General features: G+C 40.6%; 2 protein-coding genes across 2 annotated transcripts in view; one reads left to right on the forward strand and one right to left on the reverse strand.

The window, feature by feature from the left end:
• Nucleotides 1–9551, forward strand: part of doc2a (double C2-like domains, alpha) — a 45458-nt gene extending 35907 nt beyond the window's left edge. Inside the window, exons 9-11 of the mRNA XM_074695880.1 lie at nucleotides 3334–3415; nucleotides 4186–4282; nucleotides 4370–9551. Coding sequence (XP_074551981.1) covers nucleotides 3334–3415; nucleotides 4186–4282; nucleotides 4370–4506 — 316 coding nt within the window. The 3' untranslated portion in view covers nucleotides 4507–9551. The remainder of the gene's footprint in view (nucleotides 1–3333; nucleotides 3416–4185; nucleotides 4283–4369) is intronic.
• Nucleotides 9552–11196: 1645 nt separating this feature from the next.
• On the reverse strand, nucleotides 11197–14387 carry LOC141809067 (uncharacterized). The gene is made up of 2 exons (XM_074695881.1): nucleotides 14123–14387; nucleotides 11197–13554 (listed from the first exon to the last, which is right to left on the reverse strand). The coding sequence occupies exons 1-2, from the start codon at nucleotides 14313–14315 to the stop codon at nucleotides 12515–12517; spliced, it is 1233 nt and encodes a 410-aa protein (XP_074551982.1). The 5' UTR covers nucleotides 14316–14387; the 3' UTR covers nucleotides 11197–12514.
• Nucleotides 14388–15038: the final 651 nt, after the last annotated feature.

The raw sequence follows: 15038 nt of genomic DNA on the forward strand, positions 1-15038 counted from the left end.
AACAATGACTTCCAGGGAGAGCAGCTGGACTTTCTGAGGACATGCTGCTTCACAATAATTGGTTTGGCAGAGACAGAAACCTCCTTAAAGAACCATCAAGTGGTGAAATGAAGATTTTTCCTAATGTGAACTGGTTTTACTGGGTCCAGAGCCAGCCTGGACCACTAAGGAGGACAGATAAACACTGGACTTTAGCTCAGACAAGACAAAAAAAAAAAACACAAGCTGGAGTTTTGCCATCTTATTAACTTTGCAAATCAATGCTGCTGTTGGAAAAAGCAGCACCATCTGTTTACCAGCAGGACGGGCAATCAGCGAGGAGACGACCAGAGCGAGCAGAGGGACGTCTCAGCTGAGCTCTGTCGGAGGAAAAACCGAGGAGAAGTCGAGGATTTAAGGCTTCTTTTCTCGACACTTGAGAAACCCGTCACGCCCTGTCAGGATAAAATGAGTCAGAGTCAGAACGAGACGAATTCAGAGATACGCCGACAAACTGAGAGTATCGCCGTGCAAATGTTTACCAGGTCGGGACTCCTGAGTTACAGTCGGCACAAACAGCTCCTGAGAAACACCTGTCACAACAAACCGATACAAAAACGTCTTCACCTCTTCTTCTAGTCAGGGGTTAAAACTGATTCCAGCTCTGGATCCTGGTGACTACCAAGGTCTAAAGGCCTGTTGTGCTGTAGGATTTCAGAAAACCAGATTCCTAATTTCCTGCACAGCTTCTTGGACATTAAAACAAAAAGATGACTCACAGAGATGACGGGAGACCAGGGGCCCTGAAACGGTCTCAGTTGTCCTCTTATTAACCTGAAGCAGCCAAGCTTATCGCTTCCAGCTTGGCCTCTCATTTCTCCTGGTGCCACGTGTTTAGCTTTGCAGCAGATATCTTCTACTGATGAAGATGATTTATGAAGATGAGTCTTCCTCCGTCCTGCTCACTGTCAGAGTGAATCACTGAGCCCACAGTGTGTGTGGGTAAACCTGGCTCTGTCTGTTCTTTATTAACTACTGTTTAATCATCATTATCTATAAAACCACATCACCTGCGGGGACCATCGAGTCACGATTCGTCGCCTCAGCGTTCACTGAAAAGTGTGAAAAGAAAATACAGAATGTGATAAAACATTAAACAAAGGTTAGACCACAAATTAAGAACGCTGTAAGGCGGTCACTAGGGGGAGCTCTCAAAGTTTTGGCTTCAGATTTGAGAATTGAAACCATCAGCCTCATCTGATGAATGAATGTGTTGCTCTATTTTTAGATTTATCTAAGGCCTTAGATACAGTGGATCACTCTATTCTTCTTGCTCATCAACATTGGGTTCTCACTGAAAACAGTTCAGCGGTTTAAAAGCTATCTGAGCAATAGGAAGCACACAGGAAAAAACTGAAGTCTTATCAAGTGTTTTTGTCTTATTTTCAGTGGAAAATGTCTATTAAGACTTAATATGAGTCAAATTGACCCAAACAGTCCAGAAAAATATCTTGTTGTAAGTCATTTAAAGACAAAAATTAGGTCTAAATTGCGTGTAACAAGTAAAAAAAAAATCTGCCAATGGAACAAAAAAAGTTACTTGTATTGAGACATTATTCTAGTTTTAAGCAAATTTTTGAGCAATTTTTCCTGGAAGAAAAAAGACAATTTTTATTAAAAATAAGACAAAAAAAACTTGATAAGATTTCAGCTCTTTGCTGTGCAATGTGTCAGAGTGGATAACTTATCCTCTACATATTTGTAGACATGCACCTATCAGTCAGCTGGCTGATTGATTGGTGCGATTTTCTTAATTTTGGGGGATCAATGATCGGCCCATTCTTACATATGAGACTGATCTCATAAACCTCCGGGAAGGTCTGACAGCCAGCCATTGTTGCTTTTTGCTCTGAGCCCTAAGACTCAGACACTTGATGGGTTGTTTAAGTTAAAACATAAAGATTTTATAGTTTCACAGACATTGTTCAATGATTTTCAATAAAATACGATTGGAACATCGAAAGTATATGCTGTCAGTTATAAAAATTAAAAAATAAAAATCGGTATCGGCAGGTCAGGCTTTTTAAAGATCAGTGATCAGCCAGAAAATTGTGATCGATGCACCCCTTTACAAAAATGGGGTCCCGCAAGGGTCTGTATTGGGCCCTGTTCTCTTCGTGATTTGTATTTATGATTTATGTAAAAACATCACAGAGGCAAAGTTTCACTTTTATGCAGATGACACCATCCTTTACACCTCAGGTTCCCCCATTTCAAGCTGCTTTTAACACTGTCTGCAAACTGAGGCTGGTTTTAAATGCTGATAAAACAAAAGCAATGTGCTTCTCTAGATCCAAGAGGACAGTAGAGGATAAATGTCAGACTTTTGATCTGTCAAATGAGGGGATTGAATGGGTCAATTCTTTTAAAGACCTTGGTTTTCTCTTGGATGGAAACCTTTCTTTCAGCCTTCACATCCAAAACTTATCAAAAACTGAGGGTGAGGTTGGGCTGCTTTTACAGAAACAAAGGTTGTTTTTCATTTGTTGCTCAGAAAAAACTGAGTCATGCAAGTTTTTTTTATCTGTCCTTGACTTTGGTGACATTCTTTATATGCATGCTTTGGAGTTTGGACTCAGTTTACCATGTAGTATAGCGCTTTGTTTCAGGAACAGGATTTCACACACATCACTGCATCACAACAGAAGATTGGAGCATTGGCCTACCTTTATTAAGCCGTACTGAATGATCTGTCGTCTTATTTGTGCTCTTTACTGAATCATAAGGTCGTTGCTCGCTGTAACCTTTGGTCAAACAGTCAGATTCTGTTTGTGGTTCTTCCAACTCGCTCTGTCTGGTCAAAGAGCTTTTAGAGTTTTTGCTCCTTCATCTACAGCTACAAGGCCATCTGAAGCTGAAGAATCATGCTTGCTTGGACTATTTTAAACTAGGATCAAGGATCATCTGATGAGCCTGTGCAATTGTTTTACTGCCTAACGCTGCTAACTTATGAGCTTTTTGTATTGTTGATTTATTTCTGTCTTTTCATCTGTGTGAAACTTTCTTATGCTGCTATCTTGGCCTTGTAAAAGAGATCTTGCATCTCAATGGGATTGTTCCTGGTAAAATAAAGAAAAAAAAAGAAAAAATATCTGATGTGTATATCCAGGTCTGATATTCTAACAGCATAGTTTGTAGCCTGCGGTTAGTTAAACAACTCAAACAGGATGAAACAGAAATATTCAGACAAAGGCTCCAAACTCAGTTAAACCTCATCTACATTCAGAAGTGTTTTTTTTTTTTTTACCTTCGACCAAAAGATGAAAAGATAATACTCTGCCTCTTTTCTCTTAGATACCTGAAGCCTGACATCGAGAAGAAATCCAAGCACAAAACCACGGTGATGAAAAAAACCCTCAACCCTGAATTCAACGAGGTGAGCTCCCGTCCAGCGCTGAGGGGACGATGTTAACCGTCTCTGTCTGTTTCTTCTGTCTGTCTTCTCCTCTTCTCACTGCTGCTCGCTGACAGAATCTGAACATCTCTCCAGTCTGTTAAAAACCTCTCTGCGCTGCTTGGTTTCCTCCTGACATGCTGAGCCGTGTTTCTCCCTCATGAATCTCAACCAAAGCTCCATTAATAAAGAGACGTCAGACACGTCCTGTTCAGCTCTCTCTGCTCAGCGTGTCTCTAACTTTGATACTTTCTCTTTCTGATCTCCTCTGTTGGTGAATGTGATGAAACATGGGAACTGTTCAAGACTTTAAAATCACATCCAGGTTCTTTTCCACCAAATTTACCAGAAATGAAAGTGAAGTATTATGATTTTCAGCCTCAGATTTTTGTGAGCTGCAAACACGTCAGGACAAAGATGACTTTAAAGTGTCTGTTTGAAACCCCGCACTGCCCTCCCGGTGTCGCTTTGTCACCGTTAATCCAGAGAAAATACAGTTATCCTTCATACAGTCTCCAGAGAGAACACAACACTACAACTAAGTTTGGTACAAGACTCTATTATTAGATTTCTGCTGATACTATATAATCTGATTAAACCAAAACAATAAAGGTTTGAGCTCGTCTGTCGATACTGTCTGACTCTCCGTCTGGGTTTTCATCTTCCTTCAAAGAGCAGGTGTCTACTCAAGATCTCACAGACCTGTTTTTGATTTGTCTCCCCGTCTGTGTGTCTGTGTGTGATCCCTGCAGGAGTTTTTCTACGAGATCTCTCTGTCAGAGCTCACCAATAAGACTCTGGAGGTGACGGTGTGGGACTACGACCTAGGGCGCTCCAATGACTTCATCGGTGTGACTCTGACCTTTGACCTCTTTAAACACTCTTTGTTCTCAGCTTCAGAACAGCTGTAGTAACTTCCTGTTTGTCCTCTCTCAGGTGGCGTCTGTCTGAGCTGTCACTCTCAGGGCGACGCCCTCCGTCACTGGATGGACTGCCTGAAGAACCAGGGCCGGAGGGTGGAGCGGTGGCACATCCTGACCAACGAGCTGCCCCAAACCCTCAGTCATGACTAAACCCTGCACGGCATCCCACAGGCGCTCGCCGTCAGGGCACAGGGACACAAAGATCCTCGGCTTTCTTCAAGGGACGGACTTGAGCAGCATCACCACGGGAGTCACCGGAGTCTGGGAGTGTGTCAGAGAAAGATGGAGGGCAGGGTGGAGCTTGAGCTGTGTGGTGTTGTGCCTTCATTTCTGATCGGTGAGTCATCCAGAAGAAAAGCACATCAGCTCCATCAACCTTCACCATCTAACTCACTCACTCACTCAGCACTACGTCAGCCTGACACTGAGCAGGGATGGGACTCAGAGATTACACACAGTCCACAGCTGCAGACATCAGATTTAGATCAAACTGCATGTTTTTCTACGACAGCACACATTTTATGATCACGTTCATTCACACAAAGCTGTTTTATTCAATTTTACCTCTTCAGTGCATCGACGCTAACTTTGATAACTTTGATGGTGAATGTCGCAGTCAGGATTCCTCAAAGAAAGACTGGAGCTTACGGTCACACAGCCTGCTCTTAGCCCTTTCTCTTGTTTATTACTGTATCATCCACCCCGGTCCCAGAGCTAAGCACCTCCTAAAGGCTGTATTATATGGCAAGCAGTTTTAACATTTAAACTATAGACTGGATATGCGAAGCAGATAGAATAGAATAGAATAGAAACTTATCGTCATTGTAACAAGTACAACGTAATTGAAATCACAGCAGCAATCAAGAAAACTAAAGTAAGAAAGTGTATAGAAAGTTCAAAATGGTCCATAAGAAAATAGATGATGACAGCTTGTCCATCATTTTCCAGTTCAGCCAGCCTCCACCTCCACAGGGTCCAGGACTGAGCTTCTTCAGCAGTCTGTTCAGTCTCTGTCTCCTGGATCCTGTCTGCTCACAGCAGGTGAAGCTCCTCCAATGTGGCGTTGGTGTCTGGTCCATCTTATTGGAGATAGATCTTACGTTCCCAATAACGATGGATGGAAAGACAGGTGGATGTCATCACTTCTTAGCTCACACCTGAGAACCAGCACGTCATCCTCACCTCCTTCTCCTTCACCTTGTGGGGAAACATCAGGCCTAGCACCAGCTAGCATTGACATGCTACAGGCTGCTAACAGCTGAGTTCAGATGTAAACAATGCAGCCATGGTTACATGTAGGATCTCCAGACAAACACAGGAGAAAAAGTAGTAAAAGTATCACTGAAGACACAAAAAGTTTGGTGTCCGTGATCAACAAATGAGCCATACAAAGCAATGATCCACTCCAAAAACAAAAATTACAAAAAAAGAGACGAAAAAATTACAAGAAACAGACAAAAAGAGAGAGCTGCTGCAAAAGGCAGCCATAGCCAACAGGGCGGCGCCTAGAGACCTGTAATTCAATTTTGCCTGGACAACAACAACATTTTAGATATCTGCAAATACATTCTGCCTATCCACAGTTGTCATTTTGACTCGGTGAAATATGCCACTTTTCGCCACTATAGATATCTACTACGTCCTTGCCGATATCCAAAATGTGAATCATCGATATCTGCAAATAAAATATAGATATCTGTTATTCCAGTTCAAGATATCTCTAAAAACATTTTGACTAGACAGAATTAGAATTACAGATAACTTTAATTTGTAGTAACACGTTACACAAGTAACAAATGAAAAACAAAAAGTGACATATTTTGCCAAGTCAAAATGATGTTGTAAAAATGAGAATTGGGGATACGGGGAATGTATTTGCGGATGTCTGAAATGTTCTTTTTGTCCAGGTGAAATTGAATTACAGATATCCGGATTGCATATCCAGTCTAGCGTTTACATTTTAAAACGGGTTGCCATAGTATTATGCTTTCCACACTAACATGACGCACTGAAATGAGACATGGGGAATCAGCATGACAGAACGTTTGTGGCTTTTATACTTTTAAACACTCCATGCCAATGTCTGTTCCCAAGCTGCAGGGGGCGGTGTATCATAGCATTAAACCAGACAATAAGTTGTTTACACTGTTTACAACATTTTTTTGTCACTTCCTCTCCTCTGCTGAGTTTGGCCACAATTTCATGCCAGGAGCTGTTCATCACATGGTTATCACGGCGATATCTGTGTGATCATATAAAGGCATTTATATTTTGTACCTTGGATACCAGGAGCTCCAATTTGTCCAAGTGTCTCTGCGAAGAAGTTCGTAATTTTTCATGTGAAAAGGACTGCACAAGGAGGGGCTGCTTCACTGCAAAAAAACGAAATCTTAGCAAGTGTTTTTGTCTTATTTTGAGTTAAAATTTTCTTGTTGTACTTGATTCGAGCCACATTCAACTTATCAGTTCAGAAAAGTGTCTTGTTTCAAGTTATTTTAAGACAAAAATGAGGTCTGAATTGCTTGTGTTAAGCAAAAATAAATCTGCCAATGGAATAAGAAAAATTGGCTTGAAAATTAGCTTGAAACTAGAATAATCTCTTAGTGTAAGTACCTTTTGTTTTGTTTCATTGGCAGATGTTTTTTCACTGGTTACAAGCAATTCAGACCTCATTTTTGTCTTTAAATATCTTGAAACAAGACATTTTCCTGGACTGCTCATTTTCTACTGAAAATAAGAAAAAACACTTGGTAAGATTTCTGTTTCTTGCAGTGTTAAATGACATAATTTGTCCACACAAAGCCGTGCATCAAGCATGAACCAAGCTTAATGCAAAGATCATCTAAATCTTCAGCCAGCAGGGGGCAGAAGAACTGGTTCCAGAGATAAGTTTGATTACACAGAGGTCCCCAGAGTGAGAGCATATTACCCCCTCTTTAACGTCATGAACCTCCTCAGGGGTCTGGATGGAGGAGAATCTACTGCCTGGTTAATCAGTTACAAATCATCTTGGATCCAGACCAAGACCCCCTTTCTGTGGTCTGGTTTTGTCCCCAGTGTAACTTGAGGTACAAATATAGAAATAAAGTTTCATTAATTCAGATCTCTATTAGCATAGATAATGAAAAGTTAAATGGTCATCAAACATCAGCTGCTGGTTTGGAGGATTGCATCAGACCAGCATATTCTGTCTCTGCTGCTCTCTGAACCAAAGATCCTCCTGCACACAGACAGACCCACTCAGACCTGTGGGTCTGGGAGAACAGAGGTGGGACTCACACTCTTCCCCATATATAAAGCCTTTTCTCATCTTCGCAGTGTGAGAGTTCTCTACAGAATAACTCTCTGTACCAAACCGAGGGTCTGCTTCAGCAGATAGAGGAGTATCCTGAGGCTTTTCACCATCACTGGTTGAGGGGATGTAGAAATCAGAGGCCGAGTCCCTCCAGGGTTCAGCCTGAATAGATTCATGTCTATATTAAACTGCTCCTTTAATGTGCTGAAGGTTTAAATAGGGATCAGTCATACATATCATTGAGTATCATAATCCACAGGGAGGTTTGGATAAAGCCACAGTCATGATGAAGAGGAATCTGATCTGTACGCTGGGGTTGGGATCTTTCGCTCCATAAATAAATCCACAGGAAGCTTAAAGGGTGAAATATTTAAGATTCATCTGCCTTTTTTAGAAAGTGATGCATAGCTCTGTGACTGTAACACTGATGATGATCATACAGTGGGAACTACACACACTCAGTTTAACGTCATTTTTAACACATCTGCATGAAAAGATGCATCAGAACAATCCAAAGTGCTGCAAAGGAATGTTCAGGCCTTTTTTAAAGTTTTATTTCACATAAACCCTCCTCTAACACACAGATTCCCTCATGTTTACACGAAGCCCACCATCTCCTTTAAAACCAGAAGCATCAGGTGGTGTGTGTAGTTGTGTATAGCCGTAAAAAATTAAAGATAAAGACCGGAGAAACATGGATCTTTAAATCCGACATATTCTCACTGGAGGTAAAACACAACCACAAGGGAGGCCAGACCGGGAGATTAAGACCACTCTCTAGACTCTTGGATTAAAATCCACAGCACTGTGAAAAGAATCAACTCATCAGCATAAATTATTATTATTATTATACATGCTTAAAATCAAATCAACCTCAAGTAGATTTATCTGCTCATGTTTACCAGCTGATAACTTTAAAGCTCCTGTGAGAAGTTTTCAGCAGCAGGATTAAGACTAAGTTTACTTCACAGATTTGTAAACATCTCTGATTTCTGAGATTAAAGCCAAGATTAAAGATAAAAACATATCTGAGTCCTGGGATGTAGCTATGGATAAACAATAAAACATCTCAGTATTCTAAGATTAAAATCAGGATTAAAAATTAAACTTTCTGCTTTCTGCAATCAAAGTAAGAGTTGGCGATTAAAAAAATCTAAGAATTCTGGGCTTGAGGTAAGAATTAAATATAAAACATCTCTGAATTCTGAGATCAAAGTAAAGATTAAAGATTAATCTCTGAATTTAGAGATAAAGTAAGGATAAAGATAAAAAAAACTTTGATTTCTGAGATCAAAATTAGAATTAAAGACAGAAAGACATTCTGAGAATAAAGTCAGGATAAAGGTTAAAACAAACCCGAATTCTTCGATTTAAATCAAGCTTAAACATAAAAATCTCTGAATTCAGGGATTTACGTCAGAATTAAAGATAAAAATTCATCTGATTTCTGAGATTAAAGTAAGGATTAAAGAAAAAAATCTCTGATTTCTGAGATTGAAGTCATAATTAAAGATCCAATCTCTAAATTCAGAGATTAAAGTGGGGATTTAAGTTAAAGAACATCTTTCTTATCTGAAATTGAATCCAGGATTAAAGATTAAATCTCCAAATTTTGAGATTAAAGTCAGGATTAGAGACAATAATATATACATACCTGAATTCAGAGATTAAAATTGGGATTGAAGATAAAAAAGACATCCATCATTTCTGAGATTGAAGTCAGAATTAAGGATAAAACAACCCTGAATTCTTCGATTTAAATCAAGATTAAAGGTAAAAATCTCTGAATTTGGGGATTTATTTTGGAATTTAAGAAAAAAATACATCGGATTTCTGAGATTAAAGTATGGATTAAAGAAAAAATCACTTAATTCAAAATTAAAGTGGGTATTCAAATTTAGAAACGTCTTAAGTGTCTGAAATTGAATCCAGGATTAAAGATTAAATCTCCAAATTTTTAGATTAAAGTCAGGATTAAGGCAAAATATATCTCTGCAATCTGAAATTAAAGTCAAAGTAAAGATTTAAAAAATATATATCCGAAATGAGAAATTTAAGTTAGGATTAAAGATAAAAAAGACATCCATAAATTTTGAGATTGAAATCAGGATTAAGGATGAAAAACCCTGAATCCTTAGATTAAAATCAGGATTATGGAGAAAAATCTCTGAATTCAGGGATTAATGTCAGGATTTTAGACAAACACATCTCTAAATTCTGAGATCAAGGTCAGGTTTAAAGATAAGATATCTCTGAATTCTGAGATTAAAGTCAAGATCAAAGATAAAATATCTCTCTTAATCTTCGTGTATTTATACATTGGTTTAAACTTGCTCAATACAGTTGTACTGGCTCAGAGATTTTCTTCAAAGCTAATCCCACACAAAGGGGCAGTAATGTCCAACCACAGTTGATTTGCTTTGTAGTTGTAGTTTATAGATATTTTGACCAAAACAGACACTGCACTGCTTCGTCTCTGAAGTTATGTACGTATGAAAGGACACACCTTCAGTGGTTTCTGGAAAAAATCTGCCGTCAAACTCAAGCAAACACCACAATGCAAAAAAAAAGAGCTTTTTCTTCACGGTCAGCTTGAAGCATAACACCAGCCCCACTCACTTCTTAGTAAAGGCAGCTCACCTGTGACTGGACAGGTGCTGTTCAGTGCAGACCTTCAGCCAACCGTCTGAATGAACCATCGTCATCATCTTCCTCCATTTAAAGCCTGCAGAGGTCTCATGTTTCCAACGCTCATATCAACCTCATCAGAAGACTCTCAGTTATCACTTCTCTGATATCTGCTGTGAACTGCACGGATCACGTTACGATTGCACTCTTTAATACATGTGTGAAGAATTTGCATCCTGTTGTTACTGAAACTGATGATGATGATGATGATAACACAATACAAGTGGTTCTTCCTCGTTGTTGCATGATGCAATATGTTGATCTATTTCTATCTCTATACTCCCTCTGCCTGTTTTCTATTGAAACGTGTTTACATTCAGGAGACACTGAGGCCCGCCTGGTGTTACATCCTGCTGTTTACAGTGTTATCGTTTATGCACGACTGAATGTATGAATGTGGCTTTCTATACGATATTGTTGAACCGTTGTTTACACTGAACTTGTGCATTACAGTTGTTCTTACATTTCTATCAGGTGTCTTCTGTACAATGCAAAAATAAATTTGGAATGCAACCTGGATTGGAGGGAGACTTTGGGTTTGTTTTAACTCTGTGCAGCTCCTCAAGGTGGTACACTGCTGCCCCCTACAGCCAGAACTGGGAACTACAAGAGCATTTTACAAACACTTTAAAGGTAATAATGACATTTTATCAAAAAAAACAGTGACTTTCTACAGTTTTTCCTACTTCTACAAAAATTCAGGAGTTTTTAATGCATCAAAATTGCTTTTATATCAGAGCTTTAACCTCACACAGACATCATAATCCTGTGTTGTATGGCCTTATATTTAAGTATTAAGAGCTGTTTTTATAATTAAAGAGAACAGAGAGCAAGTGGAACAGTTTGAACATTTATTATGTCTAAAAAACAAGATTTTTCACATCAATACAAAATACTGCTAATCACACAGAATGGAGCCTCAGAAACGATCATCACGTTCCCTTTCTTACTCTAACAGGTAACACTGCTGACTTCATGTATCCTTTTGTCGTGTTTTCTGCAAAAATATCACAATTCTGTAAGTTCTCCTGCAGCGTGGAGCCGTTTCCCTTCGTTTTTTACAATCAACCGACATGTTTCCAGGAGTGACGTCAGACAAGACGAGAGGCTAACACTGATGGAAGAGAAAATAAATAATATATTATTTTATGTGTAGTATTGCAGCAGCCAGTCTGCTCTGTGGGAGGAGAGTCTCTTCTCCACGGTCCACAGTGTGCCTTGGGTACGTTTATCCCACAGGTTTCCTCGATCCTGATCAAGTTCGTTAGAAAACCAGAGCAATGACACAGACAGGGTCTCAGGTGTGCCATGGATGCCATCAAATACACACCTGTTACCTGAGCAGGAAGTGTTCTGCTGCTCCCTCACCCCCAGCTATCACACATACTACCATTGTGTGGACCTCTGCTCTGGAGAAAAGAAACACGCAGACTGGAAAGAGGGAGCAACTGTGTGACCAACCAAAGGAAACAGTCAGAGGCAGACAGTGGGGGCTTTCCAGTGAGGTGTTGAGTATTACAAAATCTGAGTCCTGGAGCTGGTTTAAAAGACTAAAAAGCCTGACAGTTAATCCTCAGTTACCACAGCTACAAGGCAACCAGTTTCACTAGTTATCTAACACGTTTAGGGCGAGTACCTCTGAAATACAAGCTACTATTACGCAGAGTTTCCTACGAGCTCTGAGGACCTTCCTCAGCGGTGGAAGTCTTCGATCTGTCCAGTCTTTGTCCCTGTATGCATGATAAGTGTAAAGCTGTTTTCCTCTCATCATTATTAACCCCACCCCTTCCTCTATGGAGTGATTCTCTCAGGTATTAAAGTTCTTCCTGCCTGGAGCCAGTTCTTCATCCTTTGAGAGGAGACACTGCGACGGATCCTTTGAAGGTGGTTATTCCAGGAAAAACCCACTGACTAGAAGTTAAAATGTAAGATATAAGTGATAAATAAATAAGTTAATAAATAAATATGAAGGCATGGAAGATCAGTGTAGCTGCCTACAAACTGCAAACTGTCCACTTCAGGAAACACAAAGTTGAAGATGTTAGAGATGTTCAGCTGGAGGAACAGAGAGAAACAATGAGGAGGATGGTGGATCAGGTTCCTGTTTCGTCGCAGCACTGCCTCTCCTGAGCTCAAGGACCTCCCTGTGGCCTCCCCCGCCCCTGAAGGGGCCAATCAGGCGTTGACCATGTAACACATGTCCTTCTTTAAATGTATCTGCAGGCTGCTGGAGCCGGCGAACGTCTTGGAGCACTGATCGCCACGGTCTGCTTTAGCTCCTGAATGTGTGCGCTTGTGTTTCTTCATGGTGTCTCCGTCACTGAAGGTGCGGCAGCAGTAGGGGCAGCTGTAGGGTCGCTCACCTGTGTGTATGCGCAGGTGTCTCCGCAGGTTTCCTCTCTGGCTGAAGCTCTTGGAGCAGAAGTTGCAGCGGTGCGGCCTCTCGCCCGTGTGTGTGCGCAGGTGGCGCCGCAGGTCTGCAGACTGTGCGAAGGATTTGCAGCACCACTCGCAGGCGTAGGGTTTTCTTTTCTGCTCCAGGTGGAGGCGGAGGCTGCTGGCCTGGTCGAACGCCTCGCCGCAGCGGGGGCAGCGATGCACAAGCTCAGGGATGTAACCCACTGCTGCAGCACCCTCGTTACTTACTGTCAGCTTGTCTTGAGATGCTTTTTTCTTCCTGTTGGCTTCATGTTGGTCTGAATGCACCAACACTGTCCGGTCTGCGTCTGCCCTAAAGCTCAGCTGCTCCTGCGTGACGTATCCAGCTGCTGACACAGAGTCTGTGTTGCCTTCAGGTTCACTCACTTTGTATTCCTCAGGTTCAGTTTTTATCACAGCAGGAGCAGGAACAGGAGCAGGAGCAGGGGCCTGTGGCTCCTCTCTCAGCGCAGGAATATGAACATGAATTTTAGGGACTGGGACAGCAGGAGGATTCAGAGAGGTTGCTGGAGGAGGTGATGCTTTAAGTAACGCCTCCTTGTGAGGTCCAGGCTTCAAGACGGTCTCCCTGACCTCGGCAGGTTTCTTGTTACCTGGCAGGTGGGTCGGCCCTGGAGGTTTCTCGCTCTGCTGAGCCTGAGGCTGCACAGAAACAACCGGCTCATGAATGGCTGGTGGCCGTTTGGGCTGGTTCAGGGTGGAGTCTGGCTCCTCTGAGCGGGGCGTGATCAAGGGCTCATCTGGAGCAGCGAAGCCGAGACTGGATCTGGTCGATCCTGGAACACAACGCAGAAACAGAACTGTAAAAACAGCAGAATCAAGAGGTAGCAGTTGCTGTTCTCCCCAGCTCTTTATTAATGACCAGACAAACGTGAAAACAAGCTGAATGCAACAATTGTGAAATCGTCACACAAGACCCTTAACATAAAATCTTCCTATTATTAAATGTTGTTTATGGAATAATCCAATAGCGTGTGCTTATTTAATTTAACCTAATATAAAACATCTTTAATTATATTTGTCATATTTATAAAAGTATCAAAGCAGCAGCTCATTTTAGTTCAGTAGTTAACTTTATTTTGAAGCACCATCTGACGCCAGGATGAGGGGAAAGAGGAAACAGCGGGAAGAGCCGAGTTCTTCCTTTTGAGACAAATTTTCACAGATTCATAAAGTGTGACCGTTGCCGAATTTAAAGCCAGGACTGAACGTTAACCCATAAGCAAACAAATCAGGTTTCAATCGGTATTTAAAGTCAAATCCCTCCGTTAATCGAAACCAGGCTATTGTTAAAGGCAGTTCTGAGCTTCAGTGTCGGAGCTAGCCGACTAGCTTGGCCCTTACTCAGCCACTCTGTCTCGGCCTCCAAGAGCAGGATGTCCCGCAGCTGTCTCCGCAGGCTCTCGTTCTCCCGCTGGGTTCTCGCGGTCTCTTCCCGGTACTCGGTCACCGTGTCCTCCACCACGTCCAGGATCTCCTTCACCACCACCGTCAGCCGCTCGGTCAGGTAGGCGTTCAGGAGCTGGAGTTTGGTCATTTTGGGTCCATAAACAGCTGCAGCAGCATCCACAGCGGAAACACAGCCAGAAAACAACAAACGAAACAGGAAACGGCGCCTCTGGTTTGCGTCGACTGACTGCCCTTCGCAATAAAAGCCTCTAACAAACAAATGCATTTTTTATTTTATTATTATTATTATTATTTTAATTCATGACTCAGGAATGTACATTTATTTAAGTAAAATACTGCTACTAATATGATTCATTATTTAATTGTGTCTTTTTTTTTTTTTTTTTTTTTACCTTTTATTGTTCTGTTTTTCTTTAACATCTTGTATAATCTGATCGTTTTTAAGAGTTCTCTTTTTTCTTTTTATTTTATCTTTTTATTTTATTTTTTTCTATTATTATTATTATTATTATAATTATTATTATTATTATTATTATTATTATTATTATTATTATTATTATTATTATTATTATTATTGATAATCGTAATAATAATAATTTGAAATAATAATATAATATATTATGATAATATAAAATAAATAATATTATTCATGAATTTCCCTTTGGGGATTAATAAAGTATTATTATTTAATTATTATTTTTTTTTTTTTTTCACCACTGAACTAAATTGGTTTGTTTCTTAGGATCCGGACCTTTCTTATTGAATTGATGTCACTACACTAATTTTCTCCACTTATAACTGGTTTAGACTCGTTATATCACTTTATTATCCCTAGGACGACAATGCTTGT

This window comes from Halichoeres trimaculatus, unplaced genomic scaffold, assembly GCF_033239565.1.
Source record: "Halichoeres trimaculatus isolate MK-OKI-2021-1 unplaced genomic scaffold, fHalTri1.1 fHalTri1_scaffold_20, whole genome shotgun sequence".
NCBI classification, from domain to species: domain Eukaryota; kingdom Metazoa; phylum Chordata; class Actinopteri; order Labriformes; family Labridae; genus Halichoeres; species Halichoeres trimaculatus.

Excerpts from the sequence above, each read along its gene's own strand:
- LOC141809067 (XM_074695881.1), bottom strand. The coding sequence starts at position 14,315 with ATGACCAAACTCCAGCTCCTGAACGCCTACCTGACCGAGCGGCTGACG. Across the intron at positions 13,555-14,122 it reads GGCCGAGACAGAGTGGCTGA|GATCGACCAGATCCAGTCTC; the intron begins GTAAGGGCCAAG and ends GTTGTGTTCCAG.